The sequence below is a fragment of the Ranitomeya variabilis genome, chromosome 5, assembly GCF_051348905.1.
Source record: "Ranitomeya variabilis isolate aRanVar5 chromosome 5, aRanVar5.hap1, whole genome shotgun sequence".
In the NCBI taxonomy this organism is placed as follows: Eukaryota; Metazoa; Chordata; class Amphibia; order Anura; family Dendrobatidae; genus Ranitomeya; species Ranitomeya variabilis.
The window spans coordinates 223771913-223794865 of record NC_135236.1 but is presented as its reverse complement, the minus strand read 5'-3'; the positions used below and the strand labels follow the sequence as shown (position 1 = coordinate 223794865).

General features: G+C 44.4%; 1 protein-coding gene across 1 annotated transcript in view; it reads right to left on the bottom strand.

Annotated features, from left to right (window-relative positions):
* The window catches only part of LIPC (lipase C, hepatic type), a 370238-nt gene that overhangs the window by 76414 nt on the left and 270871 nt on the right, over positions 1–22953 (bottom strand). Inside the window, exons 5-6 of the mRNA XM_077263828.1 lie at positions 20316–20495; positions 2308–2425 (exon numbers count right to left, since the gene is read on the bottom strand). Of these exons, the coding sequence (XP_077119943.1) occupies positions 2308–2425; positions 20316–20495 (298 nt within the window). The remainder of the gene's footprint in view (positions 1–2307; positions 2426–20315; positions 20496–22953) is intronic.

Here is a 22953-nt window from a genome sequence, read left to right as displayed (position 1 = left end):
CCCAAATTGTCCTTTTACCCCTCACTGTGCTCTCCTTTTCAATGCACTGCTCCCCCTCATGGCTCATTGTGCTGCTTCCCCTCTATTTCTGCTCCCCCCATTGTGATCTCCCTCCTTATTGTGCTTGACTGCCTCTTTGTGCTCCCCTCTCATTGTGTTCTCCTTTAATTGTCCTCTCCTGCTGTTTGTACTCTCCCACTCTTTGTGCTCTCTTGCATTGTAAATTCCCCTCTCTGCTCCCTCCTTCATTGTGCTGCTCCCCCACATTACATTCTCCATCATTGTGTTGTTCACTCTCTTGATGCACTCCATTGTGCACTCAGTGTCTGTGCTAGCCATCCAATGACCCTCTCATAGTGCTTTGTCCCACCCCCCTTTATATGGGACCTTCAGGCCTCCACAAAAACCAGGCTCCAGGAGTAGATATGTATGGAGGTGGCAGGGACCCTCGTGTGCTTCCTCTCTTCTGAACACTGAGCATATGTGTCACTTGTGGCACCCTGACAGTTATTCACGTTCACTAATGCTAATGTAATGTGCGGTTCCCTAATGTTCATTAATGTGTGTCATGTATTGTAATGTGATGCATTTGTGATATATTGTGTGTAAGCTTAGGGACAGTATAGGACCATAGGGGATTAGAATAGAGGGGGCATATTAGAGATAGAGAATAGGATAGATAAGAGTATTAGTTTAGGCACAGGCAGAAAAGAGTTAACTAGATGGGAGGGGCACAGATCATCACAGAGCAGTGAGATATAGGACAAGCACTTCCTGGTTCTGTTAGACCCCAGGCAGTATGCCCAAGGGGCAGAACTCATATAGTGTGACAGTTACAGGCTGTGGGGATAAGTCTGCAGATGGCAGTAAGGGGCCCCACGGCTGAAGAGTAGTGCAGTCGGGCACCAGCTCAATAGGACCATCCCCAAGAAGGATGCGAGGCCTACGACTGGGGAGGAAGCAGTTGAGCTGGCGTTCCCGACACCTTTCCCTATTGGAACCAGACAAGGGGCTGACAGGGAGCTGGTGATGCTGAAGGTATAGATGGGACACGAACTGTCCAAAGATGCTGCACAGATGGCAGAGGAAGGGAAAGCGCAGACAGGACAGAGACTGGCAAGAGGTATGGCCGTGAATGCCGAGAGTAAAGAGAGAGAAATGACAGAGATATTAGAGTCTGCCCATATGGCAGAGGAAGGGAAAGTGCAGGAAACGTTGCCTTGTGTGAACTGTGCTGCAGATGTGAAGAATGCAGATAAGAAGATGTCTCTGTGTTTGAACTGTGCTGTCTGTGAGATGAATATGCTGCTGTCTAGTAAAGTTAAGCTGTTGGAAAAAGACCTCGTCTCTGAAGTGATTTCCAGAGTTCATAAATGCAGAGCTGACATGGCAGCAGCTGAGGGGAAACTGACAGAGCCTGTGAGTGTGCTGTGGTGCATGCTGCACATGCAGTACAAGGGACTTTATTTATCTTTTCATGTACAAGGTGCCAGGATGCTCACTGACTGTTACTGAGTGAACTCGCCCACGATTACCACCCTGTGCCACCTTGTTACAGATACAACATGTGCTCTCCTACATCCTGCCTTTTTTGTAGTTTTGGCCATCTTGAAAACAATTTGGAGTGCTTTATACATGAAATACGTGTGTTAAATTACAGTCCTAAATTATGAGCTATGTCTGCTAGAGGAGTGTTTTTGTTTTTTTTAAACAGTCTGCTATATATATATCAATCCACTGTAGAAATTTTTATTTTTTTTCGTTCTGGTGTAGTTTATTCCTCATTTATTTGTTATCTTTAATTTGAATGAAGAAATGCTGAATGACAAAAATAAAAATCAGGAAAAAGACAATAAAACAAAGCAACAATAAAATCCTTCTGTGTCCTGATCTATATATAAAGAGACAAACATTAGTAAAATAGTCAAATGCTGTAGTATGTAGAATTATGTAGCGCTTCATAAAACTACTATTCTTCCAAGTGCATAGCAGGCGAAACAGCTGCATAATTAAACAGACAGATAACCATAAAGTGCAATTATAGGAGAGAGATGAAGCTTTATCGTTCACCATTGGGGTTCTATGCTGTAATATAAACTAAATCTACTTTTTTTCATGCTTTTCTTTTTTATTATGTTTGGTAGAATGATTGCTAGCATTTGCCTTTAACCAATACTGGTGATTGGATGTGACTCCGGGAAGCACGCTGTTTATCACACAATGCAGTACGAGATTGTGAATAGGATTTGTCAGTTGTTTATGGCAATGAGTTGTGTTGCAGGATTGTAGTAAATAATTAGAAATTACCTGTAATTCTTCCAATCTTGTCTGATCCGTTAACATAACTGCCAGCAAATCCTGATACATGAGCTCCAAGGCTGTACCCAATCAAATGAACATTACTTCTAGGAAATTGGATGGATGACTGGAAAACAACATGAATTAGAAATCAAGACTACTAGATGAGGACAGGACAATGTGTGTTATTGAGGCGGCAGTACAATTAAAATGACAGCAGGAAAGAATGAATGGCAGCTCCAGTTGTACAGTAAGGCCAGGTTCATGGGTTTTTAGTGCAGTTCTGGTAAATAGAGTGTTGCGGAATCCCAAATGCAATTGCCTTTTTCCTGATACTATTCAACAGATTTTGTTGCGAGTAAAAGTCATACATGATTAAAAAAAAAGGGGTGTTTTCTCCAGGAACGGTTTTAGAACTACCCCCAGGTTGTGTGCATTATTGCCGATCAGCCCAATTCACTTCAATAGTGTGTAACTGCAATACTAGGTACAGCCCATGAACAAGTGTGGTGCTGTTCGTAATCCTCCATAACCCCTTTAATTCATTGTGGTGTCCTATTCACTTTAAACTCACAAATGGACAAAGGGGTTATACCAGCTTGCCAGAAATAGGAAAGTTTCCAATGTGCACATAACTCCATCCTGACAAGATGTCTTTAGGATGCAGAAGAAACATCAAAGAGTCAAACATTTCTTACATTTTTCTCCATTATTATTCATTCTTTAAAGAGGTTGTCCAGGACTTTTATATTTGTGGTCTATCCTTAGAATAGGTCATCAATATTCAATTGGTAGGGGTACGACACATGCCACCCCCTTATCTTGGTGTTGGTGGCCAGATGTGCTGTGCTGCGGAGATGCACAACCCACTGCTATCAACTGCATATTGGCCGTAGCCCCGGGACTGCAAATCCACCTCCTATTTGATGTGAAAGGAAGTTTCTGCATAACTTGAGGTGTATTATAGAAGGAATAATGTACATTCTACTATAAATCATTAAAGGGGATATCATGGAGTATGATGCTAATTACCGTCCTTTTGGTGGGTCGTGAATATGAGATCAGTGGGGGTCTGAAACTGCACCACTCGGCTAATACTTTAAGCTATGGCCACTGTAAGTTGATACTGCATAGACGTGGAATATCATAGCTCCATAGTGTAGTGGCCATTCTCAGGCAGTTCCCATTGAAGTGAATGTGGTGTAAGCCACAGTACCACAGCATTGTGCTATTCAGCATAAATGCTGTAGTGTTCTGGCTCAATACATTGTGCACCTCTGGCAATCCCGACCAGAATGGTGGATGATATATTGATGACCTCTCCTGAGGAAAAGTCTATAATATCTTATTCCCAGAAAACCCCTTAAAGAATATGAGGAATATACAAGAATTATTACACCCATATAAAAGCAAGAGGCAGTAGATAAAATACTTTTTATACAAGTCCAAGAACTATCTAATGTAAACATAGATGTGAATATTCTTATTATACGTCTTCCCTTATATGTTATTGGATAGGCTCAGTAAAGGGGATCCTCCATATTAGCTGCACATAGCTGTCTGCTCTCTGGGGCATTTCTGAGCCAGCTGTGTTGTGATATAGTAATAATATTCTACTTTTACGGAAAGAGTAAATCGTTCCATCATCTTTCTACGTGGACATGCGGGGTATAAACAAGATCATTTCCTCTGTTTATGATTTCCTTTGTGAGTAAAGTGATTCCAAGCCTCTGAAAATGACAAGTCACCAATGCAAATGAGGAAGCAGAAGCCGAGGCAAATAAATATAGCGGTTATATTTTACAATGCAAATGTTTGTGCTGGCACCAGTACACGCGGCAGAGTAGTTAACTTAGCTGAACATCTTGAGGCTGATTATATGGCTGCTGAACTACTGCGGTAACAATGCTGTAAAAGTAAGGGGAGAGGAGTAAATCTGGCAGGTGCATTACTGTCCAGAAGGAAAGAAATACGGTGCTGAGATGGACATCAAATAGACTCACACACGTCTGCCACTTGTTATCTCAGTCCGCTGTTAGCCACTGACTATATATCATTATATGGTAATGATATCGCTTTTCTTTATGACTAATCTCGATTTTGCCTCCTGCTTTTATGTTGCTGTATTTTTGAGGCATACAATCAGAAATTAGGTAATTAAAGGAGAGCTAAAAGCAGGTTCTATCACATACAACTCATTTTGTTTATGAGATAATAAGTTATAATATAAGTTAGGAGAAAGTTTTTGGGGAGCAGTCCCTGCTCAGATATGTTCCCAAAGGGTGTTTTCACATTGCATTTAGGCACCCATTCAGTGGCCCCGTCTGAGCTTACGTCCACTCCAAATCCTCCAGAAAATGGGATTCAGACTATAATGGTGATGACAGAGCTAATGTGTGCTCTACCATGCATCCTTTTCGAGTGTATACCACTAATGGGGGCTAACACAGACGCAGTAGTAGTATCCCATAGTTTGATGTCAGACTGGTGGGCTTTGGACCCTATAAGTCAAGACTCTAATTTTTAATCTTATTATCAAACAAGTGCAAGTTTACATATTTAGCTGCATTGTAAATTCTGTTTTTGTTGTACACTCCGGCATGTATATAAAGGATATATGACTTCCATTATTCAATCACAGATTCCAAGTATACATAAAAAGTGAATTGCCATGAAATAAAGAAAAATCCCATTACAAATTCTGAAAACTTTAAGACCTTGATTCATAGCAGCAAATTGGGCAGAGCTGGGGAGTAACTAATATATGTCGAGTGGTGGCGTACCTTACATCAGAAAACTTGCACCCATCTCTAAAATGTCGTGAGGTGCATGCCAGTTCTCAGATGCGCTGAATTCATTAAAGGGGCTGTCCGATAAGTCTGCAGTGACCCTGTGACTGCAGACTTGTGAATCCTCCCAGCACACTCACTGCATGCTTTGAGGATTTTCTGGTGTCAGTGTAAAGAGATATACATATTGCCCACGTTCCCCCTTGAAGAAACAAGTATTGTAATGTGAATTGTGATGTGCGTTAAAGATGTTAGCAATGTTGATAATGTGAATTGCCTGACAGTAGCAATAGTAGTAGTAGTACAGGAATAGCAATAGTTGATGTTTGGGACTAGCCCAGAGTGGCAGGAGATAAGTTAAAGAGAAAGTGACAGTTTCCTGGTAGTGAGTCAGATATGGCCCTGGGAACATAGAGAATGATCTAAGGTCGAATGTGAGCAGTGAAGCATCTTTGAGTGTGCCTTACGTGAGTAGAGCTTGAAGGAAAGAGAGAATCATCTGGAGCAGAGCAGTAAAGAGGAAAAGTGACTGAGTGATTCTCTGGAGATGGACCCTGGGAGAGAATACCTAGCAGTAAGGCCCATAGTTTAAAGGGAATCTGTCACCTCATTTTGGCCCTATAAACTGCGACCACCGCCATCAGGGGCTTATCTACAGCATTCTGTAATGCTGTAGATAAGCCCCCGATGTAACCTGAAAGATAACAAAAATAAGTTAGATTATACTCACCCAGGGGCGGTCTGGTGCGGTCGGGTCCGATGGGCGTCGCAGGTCTGGGTTCTGCGCCTCCAATCTTCATGCAATGACGTCCTCTTCCTTGCTTCTGTCGCGGCTCCTACGCAGGCGTAATTCTCTTGAGGGCAGAGCAAAGTACTGCAGTGCGCAGGCGCCGGGAAAGGTCAGAGGGGCCCAGCACCTGCGCACTGCAGTACTTTGCGCTACTCTAAACAGGGCAAATCAGTATGCCTGCGCAGGAGCCGCAACAGAAGAAAGGATGACGACATCGTATGAAATGGGAGGCACAGGACCCGGACCTGCGACGCCCATTGGACCCGAACCGAACCAGGACTGCCCCTGGGTGAGTATAATCTAACTTGTTTTTCTTATCTTTCAGGTTTTACATCAGGAGCTTATCTACAGCATTACAGAATGCTGTAGATAAGCCCTTAATGGCGGTGGCCGCAGTTTATAGGGCCAAAATGAGGTGGCAGATTCCCTTTAAAACTACTCAATGTAACGGGTCTAGAGAAGACTGAGTATGCAAGACGCATAGAGTGCCCCGGGCGGAGTTCCAGAGCATAAGCATTAGAGAAGATAAGTACTGGCCATACTGGCACTGTAGCTCCCCTAAGGCGATAGAACATGTGGAACTGTGGGCTGAGTAAAGGACTCTTGCTAAGCTGAACTGTAGGGCCGAGCTGGAATGAGGGGTGAAGTAGTAAAAAACAGTGGATATAGAGGAAAAAGTAAAAAGAGTAAAGAGTTCCAATTCCTTCCTATGTGAAAAATGCTTTGAATTGTGAAGGAAACATTCATAAGACTATGTACCCACCATCTCGTGTATACAGTGTCTTGCGAAAGTATTCTGCTCCCTGGAACTTTTCAACCTTTTTCCACATATCATGCTTCAAACATAAAGATACCAAATGTAAATTTTTGGTGAAGAATCAACAACAAGTGGAACACAATTGTGAAGTTGAACAAAATTTATTGGTTATTTTAAATTTTTGTGGAAATTCTAAAACTGAAAAGTGGGGCGTGCAATATTATTCGTCCCCTTTACTTTCAGTGCAGAAAACTCACTCCAGACGTTCATTGTGGATCTCTCAATGATCCAATGTTGTGCTAAATGCCTAATGATGGTAAATATAATCCACCTGTGTGTAATGAAGTCTCCGTATAAATGCACCTGCTCTGTGATAGTCTCAAGGTTCTTTTTGAAGCACAGAGAGCATCATGAAGACCAAGGAACACAACAGGCAGGTCTGTGATAATGTTGTGTAGAAGTTTAAAGCTGGATTTGGATACAAAATGATTTCCAAAACTTTAAACATCCCAAGGAGCACTGCGCAAGTGATCATATTGAAATGGAAGGAGTATCATACCACTGCAAATCTACCTAGACTGATCAGAGATGCAGCCAAGAGGCCCATAATCAATCTGGATGAACTGCAGAGATCTACAGCTGAGGTGGGACAGTCTGTCCATAGGACCACAATCAGTTGTAAACTGCACAAATCTGGCCTTTATGGAAGAGTGGCAAGAATAAAGCCATTTCTCAAAGATATCCATAATAAGTGTCGTTTAAAGTTTGCAACAAGCCACCTGGGAGACAAACCAAACATGTGGAAGAAGGTGCTCTAGTCAGATGAAACCAAAATCGAACTTTTTGGCAACAATGCCAAAACAACACAGCTCATCACCCTGAACACACCATCCCCACTGTCAAACATGGTGGTGGCAGCATCATGGTTTGAGCCTGCTTTTCTTCAGCAGGGCCAGGGAAGATGGTTAAAATTGATGGGAAGATGGATAGAGCCAAATACAGGACCATTCTTGAAGAAAACTTGTTGCAGTCTGCAAAAGACCTGAGACTGGGATGGAGATTTATCTTCCAGCAAGTCAATGATCCCAAACATAAAGCAAAATCTACAATGTAATGGTTCACAAATAAACGTATCCAGGTGCTAGAATGGCCAAGTCAAAGTCCAGGCCTCAATCCAATCGAGAATCTGTGGAAAGAGCTGAAAACTGCTGTTCACAAACTATCTCCATCAAACCTCAGTGAGCTCGAGCTGTTTGCCAAGGAAGAATTGGCAAGAATTTCAGTCTCTCGATGTACAAAACTGATAGAGACATACCCCAAGTGAATTGCAGCTGTAATCGCAGCAAAAGGTGGCGCAACAAAGTATTAACTTAAAGGTGCCGAATAATATTGCATGCCCCACTTTTCAGATTTTGAATTTACACAAAAATGTGAAATAACTAGTGTTGAGCATTCTGATACTGCAAATATCGGGTATCGGCCGATATTTGCTGTATCGGAATTCCGATACCGAGTTCCGATATTTTTGCGATATCGGAAATCGGAATCGGAAGTGTTCCCAGTCATCTTTGGCGTGTGCGGTGCATATGGTTCCCAGGGTCTGAAGGAGAGGAAACTCTCCTTCAGGCCCTGGGATCCATATTCATGTAAAAAATAAAGAATAAAAATAAAAAATATGTATATACTCACCCCTCCGAGAACCCTGGCTGTCACCGCTGCAAGCATCTGCCTCCGTTCCTGAGAATGCAGAGGGTGAAGGACCTTCGATGACGTCGCGGTCTTGTGATTGGTCCGTGACGTCTCATGTGACCGGTCACCTGACCGCGACGTCATCGAAGGTCCTTCACGCTCTGCATTCTTAGGAACGGAGGCAGACGCTTGCAGCGGTGACAGCCAGGGTTTTCGGAGGGGTGAGTATATCCATATTTTTTATTTTTATTCTTTATTTTTTACATGAATATGGATCCCAGGGCCTGAAGGAGAGTTTCCTCTCCTTCAGACCCTGGGAACCATCCAGGATAGCTTCCGATACTTGTGTCCCATTGACTTGCATTGGTATCGGGTATCGGTATCGGCGATATCCGATATTTTTTGGATATCGGCCGATCCCATCCAATACCGATTCCTTTGAGTATCGGAAGGTATCGCTCAACACTAGAAATAACCAATAAACTTCGTTCAACTTCACAATTGTGTTCCACTTGTTGGTGATTCTTCTCCAAAAATTTACATTTGGTATCTTTATGTTTGATGCATATGTGGGAAAAGGTTGAAAAGTTCCAGGGAGCCGAATACTTTCGTAAGGCACTGTAGAGTGACTGCAGACTTGTTGATTTAAATCAAACAGCCCGTTTAAGAGGCATTTACCTCTTCATGAATGAGGAGCATCTGACTCGCCTGATCATCAAGTCTGGCATTGTCTACATTGGCCTTGGTGAGTCAGGGACTTTAAGAACTAAAAAAGACCTGACAAAACACAAAAAACACGAAACATAGGGAATCATAATATTGATGTTGCATAATAAACATAGTACAGTACTAATCAGGCCACAGAGATATTGCAGTGTTGATATTTTCAAGTTATAAAAAAACTTTAGAAAAACTTTCCACAAATATCATAATGAGCCTTGAAAAAAAGTGCAACTATGTTCAATGGATCCCACTTCAGCAATAGCTATTTTATCTTAAATTCCTGTGGATTTGGTAGTTAGTTACATGAGATATGTGATTAAAATATATAAAGGACATATTAAAGGGGTTTTCTGGGACTGTTTTATTTTTTTCTCATGGGACCAAGAACTGACAGGCAGGAAGTTACTAACTACCTGCCTGTTCTGCCCTGCTCTGGCTCAGAGTGATCACAGACCACTTCTGTTGGTGATTCTGCTGCTTCACATCAATAGAGCAGCTCTTCTGGGTTGCTATTTCATCAGGATGTGACTGCCAACATCGTGCTGATTGACAGCAGGCTCCCCACATTTCAGCAGCGAGGAACCAGCATGATCAGTATGATGTTGGCAGTTATGACTTGTCAACAATGCAGAGCGGAAGAGACGCAGAACATCACCAAAGCCACAGAATCTCCGGCAGGAGCAGCCCGTGACCGCTCTGATCTGGCAGAGATCGGCACCAGGCACAACAGGCAAGTAGTTAGCAACTACCTGCCTGTAAGTTCTTATGACAATAAGAAAAAAAAATAGTTCCAGATATTCCCTTTAATACCAACTAAAATATCTGAGTTTCAGTCTGCAACTGGACCTCATGATTGGTGTTATGGCGGGAGCCGGTCATCTTGTAAGAATGTGCACCACTGGAGCATCCTCTGGTGAGCCAGTCTTCACTGTAGTGCTTCAGTAACGGGTAAGGGGCTGAGTACTTATAAATACTAACACCAATATTGTACCTTTATTATATAAATATGTATAAGGAAACAGCAGTATGTACACAATTGTGTTCAATCATTGTGTTCAAAGCCTCAGCCCCATCTGGTAAAGTGACCAGCTATTATCTAATATATAAAGCTGAATGTGTGTATGTATGTGTGTATGTGTGTATGTATGTCCGGGATTGGCATCTGAACCGTCGCAGCTACAGCCACAAAGTTTTGCACAGTCACACGTCTGGACCCCGAGAGCGTCAAAGCAATGTTGTGAGGTGAAATTTTAACCCCGCGCTTTCCAATTCACCAAACAATTTTGCCCCTATCTACATAATGGGGAAAAAGTGAAAGGAAAAGTGTTGGAGGCGTCGCAGCTACAGGCACAAAATTTTGCAGTCACACGTCTGGACCCTGAGAGCGTCATAGGCTATGTTGTGAGGTGAAATTTTAACCCCGCGCTTTCCAATTCACCAAACAATTTTGCCCCTATCTACAAAATGGGGAAAAAATGAAAGGAAAAGTGTTGGAGGCAAATTAACAGCTGCCAGATGTGAACAAGGGGGACTTAAAGAATGAGAGCGATGGCGCCAAAGAGTATATACTGTACAGTTGCTAAGGTGGGGCCCCGACATGGGATAATCACCACACCACCACGGGGATATGAACACACACACAAAATGCGCCACACACTACCACATGCTCGAACACATATACCACCCTCAGCACACATTTCACCACACATACACCAACCTCGCCACATAAAAGTTGAAACACAAAAGTCGCCGCTCAAAACGCGCCACGCGCAAAACTCTCCACATGCAAAACTCGCCACACGTGCAAAACTCACCTCATGGAAAACTCGCCACACGCAAAACTTGCACACGTGGAAAAATTGCCACATGCACAAAAGTTGCAACACATGCAAAAGTTGCCTCACACAAAACTTGCACATACTCAAAAGGCACCACACATAAAACTCGCCACGCGCAAAACTCGCCATGCGCAAAACTTGCTGCACACAACTTGCTACACTTACCTGTCACATGCAACTCGACACACAAAAAGTTGCTACACGCATGTCGCCACACAAAACTCATCTCACAAAAGTCGCTACATGCATGTCGCCACACGCAACTCAACACACACAACTTGACACACGAAACTCGCCCTAAAACACACACAAGTCTGGTATTATCCTTCACAAATAAAAATCTGATTAATAAGCTGACAAACTACAAGAGCAACAAATGTACCATATAGGAATCCGGCAGCTGTCAGTCACATGACCAGTCTATTATGTGTATGTGTGAGCTAATATATACTGCCAGGGGGTGGGCTTACTGTTGGCTGGGGATTTATCAGGCTGCCAATTTAGCTTACAAATACTGAGGTAAAAATACTGACCAAATAACGTGTGAACGAGGTCTAATACAGGAGGAGATGACATACAGGTATATACTATATACAGAAGGAGATGACACACAGGTATATACTATATACAGGAGCAGATTACCTACAGGTATATAGTATATACAGGAGGAGATGACATACAGGTATATGCTATGTATAGGAGGAGATGACATACAGGTATATACTATATACAGGAGGAGATGACACACAGATATATACTATATATAGGTGAGATGACACACAGGTATATACTATATACAGGAGGAGATTACATACAGGTATATACTATATATAGGAGGAGATGACATACAGGTATATACTATATACAGGGGAGATGACACACAGCAGGTATATACTATATACAGGGGAGATGACATACAGGTATATACTATATACAGGAGATGACATACAGGTGTACTATATATAAGGGAGATGACAAACATGTATATACTGAGGTGAAAATGAGAGGTGTGAGGTGAAAATGAAAAGGTGTGAGTGCAAAATGAGAGGAGTGAGGGAAAATAGTGGAGTGATCGGAAAATGACAGATGTGAGGTCGAAATGACAAGTGTTAGGGGGGAATGAGAGGAGTGAGGGGAAAAATAAGAGGAGTGAGGGGGAAAATGAGAGGTGTGAGGGAGAAAATGAGAGATGTGAGGGGGAAAATGAAAGATGTGATAAGGAAAATGAGAGGCGTGAAGGGAAAATAAGAGAAGTGAGGTGCTATAACTAACCACAGATATTTACTATGCCCAGGCAACGCCGGGCTCTTCAGCTAGCTTAGATTTACAATCTCCATGCTTTTCTCATGGTCAACTTTATGTGGCCTGTTCAAGAGTTGGAACAGCCAAAAATCTATTTGTCTTTGCACCTGAAGGAAAAACTAAGAATGTCGTTTATCAAAAGGCTCTCGATTAAGTAGTAGAAGATTACTTCACATTACTTGGCCAATTTAGTTAAATCTGTGTGGAATATCTCTGGTGTTGAAATATATGTTGTAAAATGCTTCTATTAGCTTAGTTTTTGCCTTTTAATAATTACATTTCTATCTATTTGTTTTGTGGTTTTTTGTGCAGAATAAATTTTTGTTAACACATTCTATTTTGCTAACAGCAGTTATTACCCCGGGCGAAGCCGGGTAGTACAGCTAGTTGTAAATAATATGCATGAACAGATACGAGTACAGTGAGTGACTATTTGGGAGATGAACTAAGCTTTGTAAAAAATACATATTTTTTCAGAGTTTATTTCATGTATAACTTGGCTAGAGCTATACTTTCTAACCAATTTGAACGACAGTACATATTTCATGTTCAAGAACAAAATAAACTGCTCAAAAAATGAGAACTCCTGAAGATCACCCCACGTATTCCCTAAGTCAATTAATCTTCATGGATATCAATTTGTCTGCTTAGGTTGTGTTCACACTAGATAATAAGTGTTATTCATCTCATGTAGATGTGGCTTTAAGGAAGCACTCTCATGTACATTTCATTAAATCCTAAATCTGCCACCTTCTAAGGGATTCCGTAACGTTTTGTTAAGATGCTCCAGGTCACACTGCACTTTGCGTGACCCCGAGGTGACTTTCACAGTTTAAGGCCAAGTTCACATGTTAAGTATTTGGTCAGTATTTTACCTCAGTATCTGTAAGCCAAAACCAGGAGTGGAACTATCAGAGGAGAAGTATAATAGAATTGCAGCGCCCCAGAGTCCTGGTCGTTGCAGTACTGACGCTCCGCCACTAAGGGGAGTGATGGTACGTCTGATGGCACTAAAGGAGTTCACCTGACCAGGTATCACAGTCACACATTACACTTCACACTCCGGCCACCAGAGGGAGCAAAGGATTTTATGTATTAGGCCACTCCTCACACTCTGGTAAAACTGGGGGCTGGATAGGAAGTTAGAGAGAAGCTGACTGGGTTTTGCCCAGGTAACATCTAGTGAGAGAAGAGCGTTGCTTGGGAAGATCCGAGGGGGTCCCTGTCAGGGGTGGGATCCTGACAGAGGCCTAGCGAAAGGACAGATCGTTACGGAGCTGCGCCTGCACTTCATTGCGGCGGCATCTTAAGAAAGGACACGAAGCAAAGTATATTGTGGAGAAGTGAGAAACAAGATCACAGCACAAAGGAGATAGAACCAGTAGGAGTCATGCCCCGAGATCGGCAACATTCTACTGAGGCGCGTAGCCGGTGGCCGGAACGCCGAGAAAGTATTGGGCTCTACGCATTACTTCAAACCAACGGCAGGGCAGTTAATATTAGGTTGGCTGCCTCACCTTAATCATCTAATGAAGACAACGGAGGCAATTGTGGGAGAGGGGCGTCTCTAGGGTCCCTATAAAATAACTCCAGGTCTACCTCGTCATACGGGTGCATCCTATCCATATCATCTGGGGGTCGGAGAGAAAGGACAGAAACATACACGACAGTTGTGAGGACTATCCCGTGGTGCTCAGCAGGGAAGTACTACAACACCCAGGCGCTAGTAGGTAGGCACTGATTTCCACCTGCAAAGGGAACTCTGGATGTGCCTTCGGACCGGCCGGTCTCAGCTGTTGTGAACTCCGTTTTCAGGCTCCCTCTTGTGGTCACAGATGGTATTGCGTGACTTTGGTTTTTTGGCTCCCCCTGGTGGTTTGGTTTATTATCCTGCGGGTCTGCTGGATCAGCTGCCTCGTTATTCACCAGGGAGGCTCCTATTTAGCTCTGCTTCACTTCCACTTGTTGCCGGCTGTCAATGTATTCAGTGCTATTCTGATTACTCCTGATTATCTCGTTTTCTGCCTCTTCAGGATAAGCTAAGTTCTGTTTGAATATTTTTTGCTCATCTGCCTGCAATATGATTTCTGTGTATGATGAGTCTAGTCCAGCTTGCTAACATGTGATTTCTTTTTGCTGGTAAGCTCTGGGGTACGGAGTTGCTTCCCCCGCACCGTTAGTTGGTGCGGGGGCTCGAGCAATCTCTGCGTGGATATTTTGAATAGGGTTTTTTATTGACCGCACAGTTTCCTTCCTATTTTCTGCTATCTAGTATTAGCGGGCCTCATTTGCTAAATCTGATTTCATCTCTGCGTTTGTGCTTTCCCCTTAACTCACCGTTAATATTTGTGGGGGGCTATTCTATATCTTTGGGGTCTTCCACTGAGGCAAGTGAGGACTTACTTTCCCTCCAGGAATAGTCAGTTTCTCAGGCCGTGACGAGATGTCTAGGATTTTTAGGTAACGTTCCACGGCTGCCTATAGTTGTTTGCGGATAGGATCAGTTTGCGGTCAATCTAGTTACCACTTCCCCAGAGCTAGTAGTCTGTTCAGTTACTTAGCTAGTCCGACCTGCGAAACTTGCCACTAGGATCATAACAGTACAGCCGGCCTATAAAGTGTTAATTGCATGGCAGAAGCAGGAGAAAAGAAGCTTGGAGATATTTTTTTTTTTTTTTTTTGCTGCCGTGTGTCTAGCTGCTGTGTGTCTGGCTTCTCTCCTCCTCTTAATCTTGGTGTGGCTCTGAGTTCAGCTGCTGATATGGATATCCAGAGTTTAGCCTCCAGTGTAGATCATCTTGCTGCAAGGGTACAAAGTATTCAGGATTTTGTTGTGCACAGTCCTATGTCAGAACCTAGAATACCTATTCCGGAGTTGTTTTCTGGAGATAGATCTAGGTTCCTGAATTTTAAGAACAATTGCAAGTTGTTTCTTTCTTTGAAACCTCGTTCCTCTGGGGATTCTGTTCAGCAAGTTAAGATTATTATTTCTTTCTTGCGTGGCGATCCTCAAGATTGGGCTTTCGCATTGGCTCCAGGGGATCCTGCATTGCTCAGTGTGGATGCGTTTTTTCTGGCCCTTGGATTGCTCTATGAGGAACCTAATCTTGAGAACCAGGCTGAAAAAGCGTTGTTGGCCCTCTCTCAGGGGCAAGATGATGCAGAGGTGTACTGCCAGAAATTTCGGAAATGGTCGGTGCTTACTCAATGGAATGAGTGTGCCCTGGCTGCAAATTTCAGAAAAGGTCTTTCTGAAGCCATTAAGAATGTCATGGTGGGGTTCCCTACGCCTGCAGATCTGAATGAGTCAATGACTCTGGCCATTCAGATTGATCGGCGTTTGCGGGAGCGCAAACCTGCGCACCATTTGGCGGTGTCTTCTGAACAGACACCTGAGTCTATGCAATGTGATAGAATTCTGACGAGAAGTAAACGGCAAAATTATAGACGGCAAAATGGGTTGTGCTTTTACTGTTGTGACTCAGCTCATGTTATCTCAGCATGCTCTAAGCGCACAAAAAAGATTGATAAATCTGTCACCATCGGTACTTTACAGCCTAAGTTTATTTTGTCTGTTACCCTGATTTGTTCCCTGTCATCTTACCCGGTTATGGCTTTTGTGGATTCAGGTGCTGCCCTGAGTCTGATGGATTTGTCATTTGCCAGGCGCTGTGGTTTTGTTTTGGAGCCTTTAAAATTCCCTATTCCACTAAGGGGAATTGATGCTACACCATTGGCTACGAATAAACCTCAGTACTGGACACAAGTGACCATGTGCATGACTCCTGTTCATCAGGAGGTGATTCGCTTTCTTGTATTGCATAATTTGCATGATGTTGTCGTGTTGGGCCTGCCATGGTTGCAGACTCATAATCCAGTCCTGGATTGGAAAGCAATGTCTGTGTCAAGTTGGGGTTGTCAGGGAATTCATGGCGATGCTCCTGTGGTGTCAATTGCTTCATCCACTCCTTCTGAGGTCCCTGCGTTTTTGTCAGATTACCAGGATGTATTTGATGAGCCCAAACTCAGTTCTCTACCTCCTCATAGGGATTGTGATTGTGCTATACATTTGATTCCTGGTAGTAAGTTTCCTAAGGGACGACTTTTCAATTTGTCAGTGCCGGAGCATGCTGCTATGCGGAGTTATATAAAGGAGTCTTTGGAGAAAGGACTTATTCGCCCCTCCTCCTCCCCTCTTGGTGCGGGGTTCTTTTTTGTGGCTAAGAAGGATGGTTCCTTGAGACCTTGTATTGATTATCGCCTTCTAAACAAAATCACGGTCAAATTTCAGTATCCTTTGCCATTGTTATCTGATCTGTTTGCTCGCATTAGGGGGTCTAGTTTGTTCACCAAGATAGATCTTCGTGGTGCGTATAACCTTGTGCGTATTAAGCAGGGTGATGAATGGAAAACTGCATTTAATATGCCCGAAGGCCATTTTGAGTACTTGGTGATGCCTTTTGGACTTTCTAACGCTCCTTCTGTCTTTCAGTCCTTTATGCACGACATCTTCCGCGAATATCTGGATAAATTTATGATTGTGTATCTGGATGATATTCTGGTTTTTTCGGATGATTGGGAGTCCCATGTTAAGCAGGTCAGGATGGTGTTTCAGGTCCTGCGTGCCAATGCTTTATTTGTGAAGGGCTCAAAATGTCTTTTTGGAGTCCAGAAGGTCTCTTTTTTGGGTTTCATTTTTTCTCCTTCTGCTATTGAGATGGACCCAGTCAAGGTTCAGGCTATTCATGACTGGACTCAGCCTACATCTGTTAAGAGTCTTCAGAAGTTCTTGGGTTTTGCTAATTTTTACCGTCGCTTCATCGCTAATTTTTCTGGTGTTGTTAAGCCATTGACGGATTTGACCAAGAAGGGTTCTGATGTTACTAATTGGTCTCCTGCGGCTGTGGAGGCCTTTCGGGAGCTGAAGCGCCGGTTTTCTTCGGCTCCGGTCTTATGTCAGCCAGACGTCTCCCTTCCTTTCCAGGTCGAGGTTGATGCTTCTGAGATTGGAGCGGGGGCTGTTTTGTCGCAGAGAAGCTCTGATGGCTCTGTGATGAAGCCATGTGCTTTCTTTTCAAGAAAGTTTTCGCCTGCCGAGCGGAATTATGATGTTGGTAATCGGGAGTTGTTGGCTATGAAGTGGGCATTTGAGGAGTGGCGACATTGGCTCGAGGGAGCTAAGCATCGTGTGGTGGTCTTGACTGATCACAAGAATTTGATTTATCTCGAGTCGGCCAAGCAGCTGAATCCTAGACAGGCTCGTTGGTCGTTGTTTTTCTCTCGTTTTGATTTCGTGGTCTCATACCTGCCTGGTTCGAAGAATGTGAAGGCTGATGCTCTTTCTAGGAGTTTTGTGCCTGACTCTCCTGGTGATTCAGAGCCAGCTGGTATCCTCAGAGAAGGGGTGATTTTGTTTGCCATCTCCCCAGATTTGCGACGAGTGCTGCAGGAGTTTCAGGCGGATAGACCTGACCGTTGTCCACCGGAGAGACTGTTTGTCCCGGATAGATGGACCAGCAGAGTTATTTCCGAAGTTCATTCTTCGGTGTTGGCAGGCCATCCTGGGATTTTTGGTACCAGAGATTTGGTGGCTTGGTCCTTCTGATGGCCTTCCTTGTCGCGGGATGTGCGTTCCTTTGTGCAGTCTTGTGGAATTTGTGCTCGGGCTAAGCCTTGCTGTTCTCGTGCCAGTGGCTTGTTGTTGCCTTTGCCTGTCCCGAAGAGGCCTTGGACGCACATTTCCATGGATTTTATTTCAGATCTCCCTGTCTCTCAGAGAATGTCGGTCATTTGGGTGGTGTGTGATCGTTTTTCTAAAATGGTCCATTTGGTGCCCTTGCCTAAGTTGCCTTCCTCCTCCGAGTTGGTTCCTCTGTTTTTTCATTGGCCGAGTTTGCCCTTTATAATCGGGCTAGTTCTGCTACTTTGGTTTCGCCTTTTTTTTTGTAATTCAGGGTTTCATCCTCGTTTTTCCTCAGGTCAGGTGGAGTCTTCTGACTGTCCTGGAGTGGATGTTGTGGTGGATAGGTTGCATCAGATTTGGAATCATGTGGTGGACAATTTGAAGCTGTCACAAGAGAAGGCTCAGCGCTTTGCCAACCGCCGTCGCTGTGTGGGTCCCCGACTTCGCGTTGGGGATTTGGTGTGGTTGTCTTCTCGCTTTGTTCCTATGAAGGTCTCCTCTCCTAAGTTTAAGCCTCGGTTTATCGGTCCTTATAAGATTTTGGAAGTCCTTAACCCTGTGTCATTTCGTTTGGACCTCCCGGCATCGTTTGCTATTCATAATGTGTTCCATCGGTCGTTGTTGCAGAGGTATGTGGTGCCTGTGGTTCCTTCGGTTGAGCCTCCTGCCCCTGTGCTGGTTGAGGGAGAATTGGAATACGTGGTGGAGAAGATCTTGGATTCTCGTATTTCTAGACGGAGGCTTCAGTATTTGGTTAAGTGGAAAGGCTATGGTCAGGAGGATAATTCCTGGGTTGTCGCCTCTGATGTTCATGCGGCCGATTTGGTTCGTGCCTTCCATGTGGCTCACCCTGATCGCCCTGGGAGTTTTGATGAGGGTTCGGTGACCCCTCCTCAAGGGGGGGGTACTGTTGTGAATTCCGTTTTCAGGCTCCCTCTTGTGGTCACAGATGGTATTGTGTGACTTTGGTTTTTTGGCTCCCCCTGGTGGTTTGGTTTATTATCCTGCGGGTCTGCTGGATCAGCTGCCTCGTTATTCACCAGGGAGGCTCCTATTTAGCTCTGCTTCACTTCCACTTGTTGCCGGCTGTCAATGTATTCAGTGCTATTCTGATTACTCCTGATTATCTCGTTTTCTGCCTCTTCAGGATAAGCTAAGTTCTGTTTGAATATTTTTTGCTCATCTGCCTGCAATATGATTTCTGTGAATGATGAGTCTAGTCCAGCTTGCTAACATGTGATTTCTTTTTGCTGGTAAGCTCTGGGGTACGGAGTTGCTTCCCCCGCACCATTAGTTGGTGCGGGGGCTCGAGCAATCTCTGCGTGGATATTTTGAATAGGGTTTTTTATTGACCGCACAGTTTCCTTCCTATTTTCTTCCTATTTTAAGAAAGGACACGAAGCGAAGTATATTGTGGAGAAGTGAGAAACGAGATCACAGCACAAAGGCGATAGAACCAGTAGGAGTCGTGCCCCGAGATCGGAAACATTCTACTGAGGCGCGTAGCCGGTGGCCGGAACGCCGAGGAAGTATTGGGCTCTACGCATTACTTCAAACCAACAGCAGGGCAGTTAATTTTAGGTTGGCTGCCTCACCTTAATCACCTAATGTGGACAACGGAGGCAATTGTGGGAGAGGGGCGTCTCTAGGGTCCCTATAAAATAACTCCAGGCCTACCCCGTCATACGGGTGCATCCTATCCATATCATCTGGGGGATGCAGAGAAAGAACAGAAACATACACGACAGTTGTGAGGACTATCCCGTGGTGCTCAGCAGGGAAGTACTACAACACCCAGGCGCTAGTAGGTAGGTACTGATTTCCACCTGCAAAGGGAACTCTGGATGTGCCTTGGGACCGGCCGGTCTCAGCCAGCCCTGTTAGCAGTGCTCTGGATTGCAGATGCCGAAGCCTTCAGTAAAGAGGTAAAGAGACTGCAACCCTGTGTCCTCGTTATTTAATGCGACCTACATCACCACCTACACCTTTTATTGGGTGCCCCTTAGCAGGACCACGGACCGGGTCGGGCCCCCATGACATCCTCAGAACCGAGAGACCCGGATCCGAGTACCCCGTCGTCCTTCGTCTGGGGGCGGCTCCAGAATCACGTCACCACTTCTGCATTTATCACCCACTCCTGGTTTTGGCTTACAAAACTGATGTGAAATACTGACCAAATACTGAACGTGTGAACTTGGCCTAAGTCTATGGAGTGTCAAACGAGGATCCATAGGCTCACATTGTGTAAGAGACTTCCGCCTCACACAGAGAGAATACAGTGAGCCAGATAGTCGCTAGCACAATGACATCAATGAGAAGAGAGGCAGAACAACACTGGACCCCGGAGAAGATGGTGATGATAGGTGAGTATATTACACATCCACACTACACTACATACACTGATACACAGTTTTAGTGACAAAAAAAAAGTTCATGTTAATCTTACTTCAAGCCATTCCAGGAATTCCGCTATCTCTAGACCAATAAATCGAGCATTCTGTACTGCAACTGCGTAATGCACATGAGCAGACAAAAGCCAGTCCACGATGATAACATTAATCTCCTTTTTACTGGTTTTGAATGCAGAAGCCATCTTTGGAATCCAAGCTTCCAGATTTCCATCAATCTAAAAACAAACAGCAAAGGTGTAAGAAGTGATGTCAAGAGGTATTGCCGATCTATTTTCAAGCTCATAAACAAGTATGAACATTTTAGGGGACTTTTTTCTCATTTTTTTTTAAATATTTCTCTGGTGATGTAATTATTTGAGAGTTTGTTTATTTGCAAGAACATTTGCATTTTTTAATGGCACTTCTAAGATACATATATGTCATTGATTAACTTTTAATATCTTTTTATTTTAAATAAACTATTCAATCAGAACCTGCAGCCTTCCATCTGTTTAAATAATAAATTTTTTTGGAAAATGCAGCATGTGTTTTTGTATAAGTAAAATGTATGTACAAATGACCCACATATGTTCAGAAATCTGAAAGTACATCTGGTCTACCTTAATTAATGAGTTAAATGGGTTTGATATTGATGGTCTATTGTTAGTTTTCATCATCAATGTCTGATCGGTGGGGGTGGGACACCCGACACCCCCTGCCGATCAGCTGTTTCTGGTGTCAGCAGCATCCTGAACTGCTCAGGTACGGAGCTGCATAGCACAGCTCGGTTGAGGGAATAGTGGCAGCGGACAGGTACTGCATTTCTGCCACATATTGATTTGAATAGGAGGCAGATGTGCAGTACCTGGCTTTAGCCTGTGACAACACAGCATTTATTCTTAATAATGTGTGGCATAGCGACTGGTCATATGATTGACGAGAGGTATGTATCACAGAGAAGGCTTGTCGCTGTGATGTAACCCGGAGTGTTTTCTGTAATGCACATAAAGCAATAAGGAATTGTTTAGTATATTTGGGTCCGGGTTACGGGTAGCTATGAGAGATGGGAGGGTCTGGCTACCCATATACCTCACCCTTAGGTAAGGGGCATAACCATGCCTATCTATGTTTGTTTCAGGACCTGTGGTGATGTCAGAACCACATGTCTAATCATGTGATGGGTTCCTGGGTGTGGTTTCAGGCTACATAATGGAGGTGTGTGTAGCACATGGTGTGAGTGTGTGGGTGTATGTCAGGGTGGACACACTTCCAGGTGTCTTGGCTGGACACTGCAGAGTGGACTGTGTGTTGGACGGTTCCACGTGGGGACAGATGTCCTGAACAACACACAGAGACCATCTTTAGGCTGGAGAGCCTACGTGCTGGACATAGCATGGTCTGTGAGCCCACAGACGTGAGAGAGCGGAGCTCTACTATGGACATTGGGGAATCACCTGTCTGACATAAGACTGTTTACCTGTTGTTCCTGTTGCAATATGGTTTATGGAGCAATAAACCCTGTGAACTTTTAAGGAAACGTGTCTCCTGAGTGTCATCCGCCGCACCTAAGCGAGTGTCCCCTAGAACCGTAGCGGGTGAAATGCTACAATTGGTGGAGGATGCGGGCAACAATCCACGGAACACAGGTTGCAGCGCTGGCTGGTCTGAGTGGACAGTCTTGACAACCGTGAGTAAATACTGACCGGGGTCAGTGAGAACTGCTGTTTATGGGATACCTCTGAGGAGAAGAGGGATCCAGGAACCTGTGTGGCAATGACAGGGAACGGATGGAGATCCGTGGTGTACTGACCGGGGTCAGATTGGAGAGAGAGACATTGCGTCTGGGCACCTCTGAGGCCGAGGGGTGTCCAGGAACCCGTAAAAGTTGCCAACGGGTAACGGTCTGAAAACCGTGTATTATACTGACCGGGGTCAGTGAGAAATTGTGTTTGGGCTGTAAAGCCGGGTGTGTAACAGACCGGAGTCTGTGTTGTTCTGACCGGGGTCAGTGAGAGACTGTGTTTTTCTATAAAGCACGTGTGCAGGTGCTTGCTGTGGACCGGCGAGTCCATGTATTTCTTTTTTTTTCCTTCTTTGATCAACTTGCTGTGGCTCGGCGGGGCCATGAAGACTGAAGGCGTCTGGCAGTAACTCGGCGGGGTTACGAAGTTTGCTGTGGATCGGCGGGTCCACAAAGGTGACAAGCGGCTTGCTGTGGATCGGCGGGTCCACGAAGTCTGCGGTTGAGCCATGCAGTGCGGTTGCAGCAAGAGGTTCCGCAGCAGCAGGAGCTGCAGTGGCGGCAGCAGCTGTTTGTGATCGGCACCCAGAGGTGCCGGAGATTTGTGTCTGCAGCAGGAGCTGTAGGAGTGCCAGCAAGAGCTGGTGAAGATTGAAAAAAAATAAAAGTAAAAAAAAATTTTGTGCTCCAGGTCGTGCAGACTCTTAAAGGGCCAGTGCCGACCTAAAGAGATATATACTGTGGAGCTGTGGGGGAGTCCACGAGGGGTGTCCCTAAAAGGGGTGGTGTCCATAAAAGTGGGCAGTGACCCAAACGGGGATGGTTGCCCAAAAGGGGGCGGAGTCCCAAAAAGGGGCGGTAACCCGAACATGGGTAGTAGCCCAAAAAGGGGTGAAATCCCAAAAGGGGGCTGTATCCCGAACAGGGGTGGTGTCAAAAAGCGGAGCACTTGC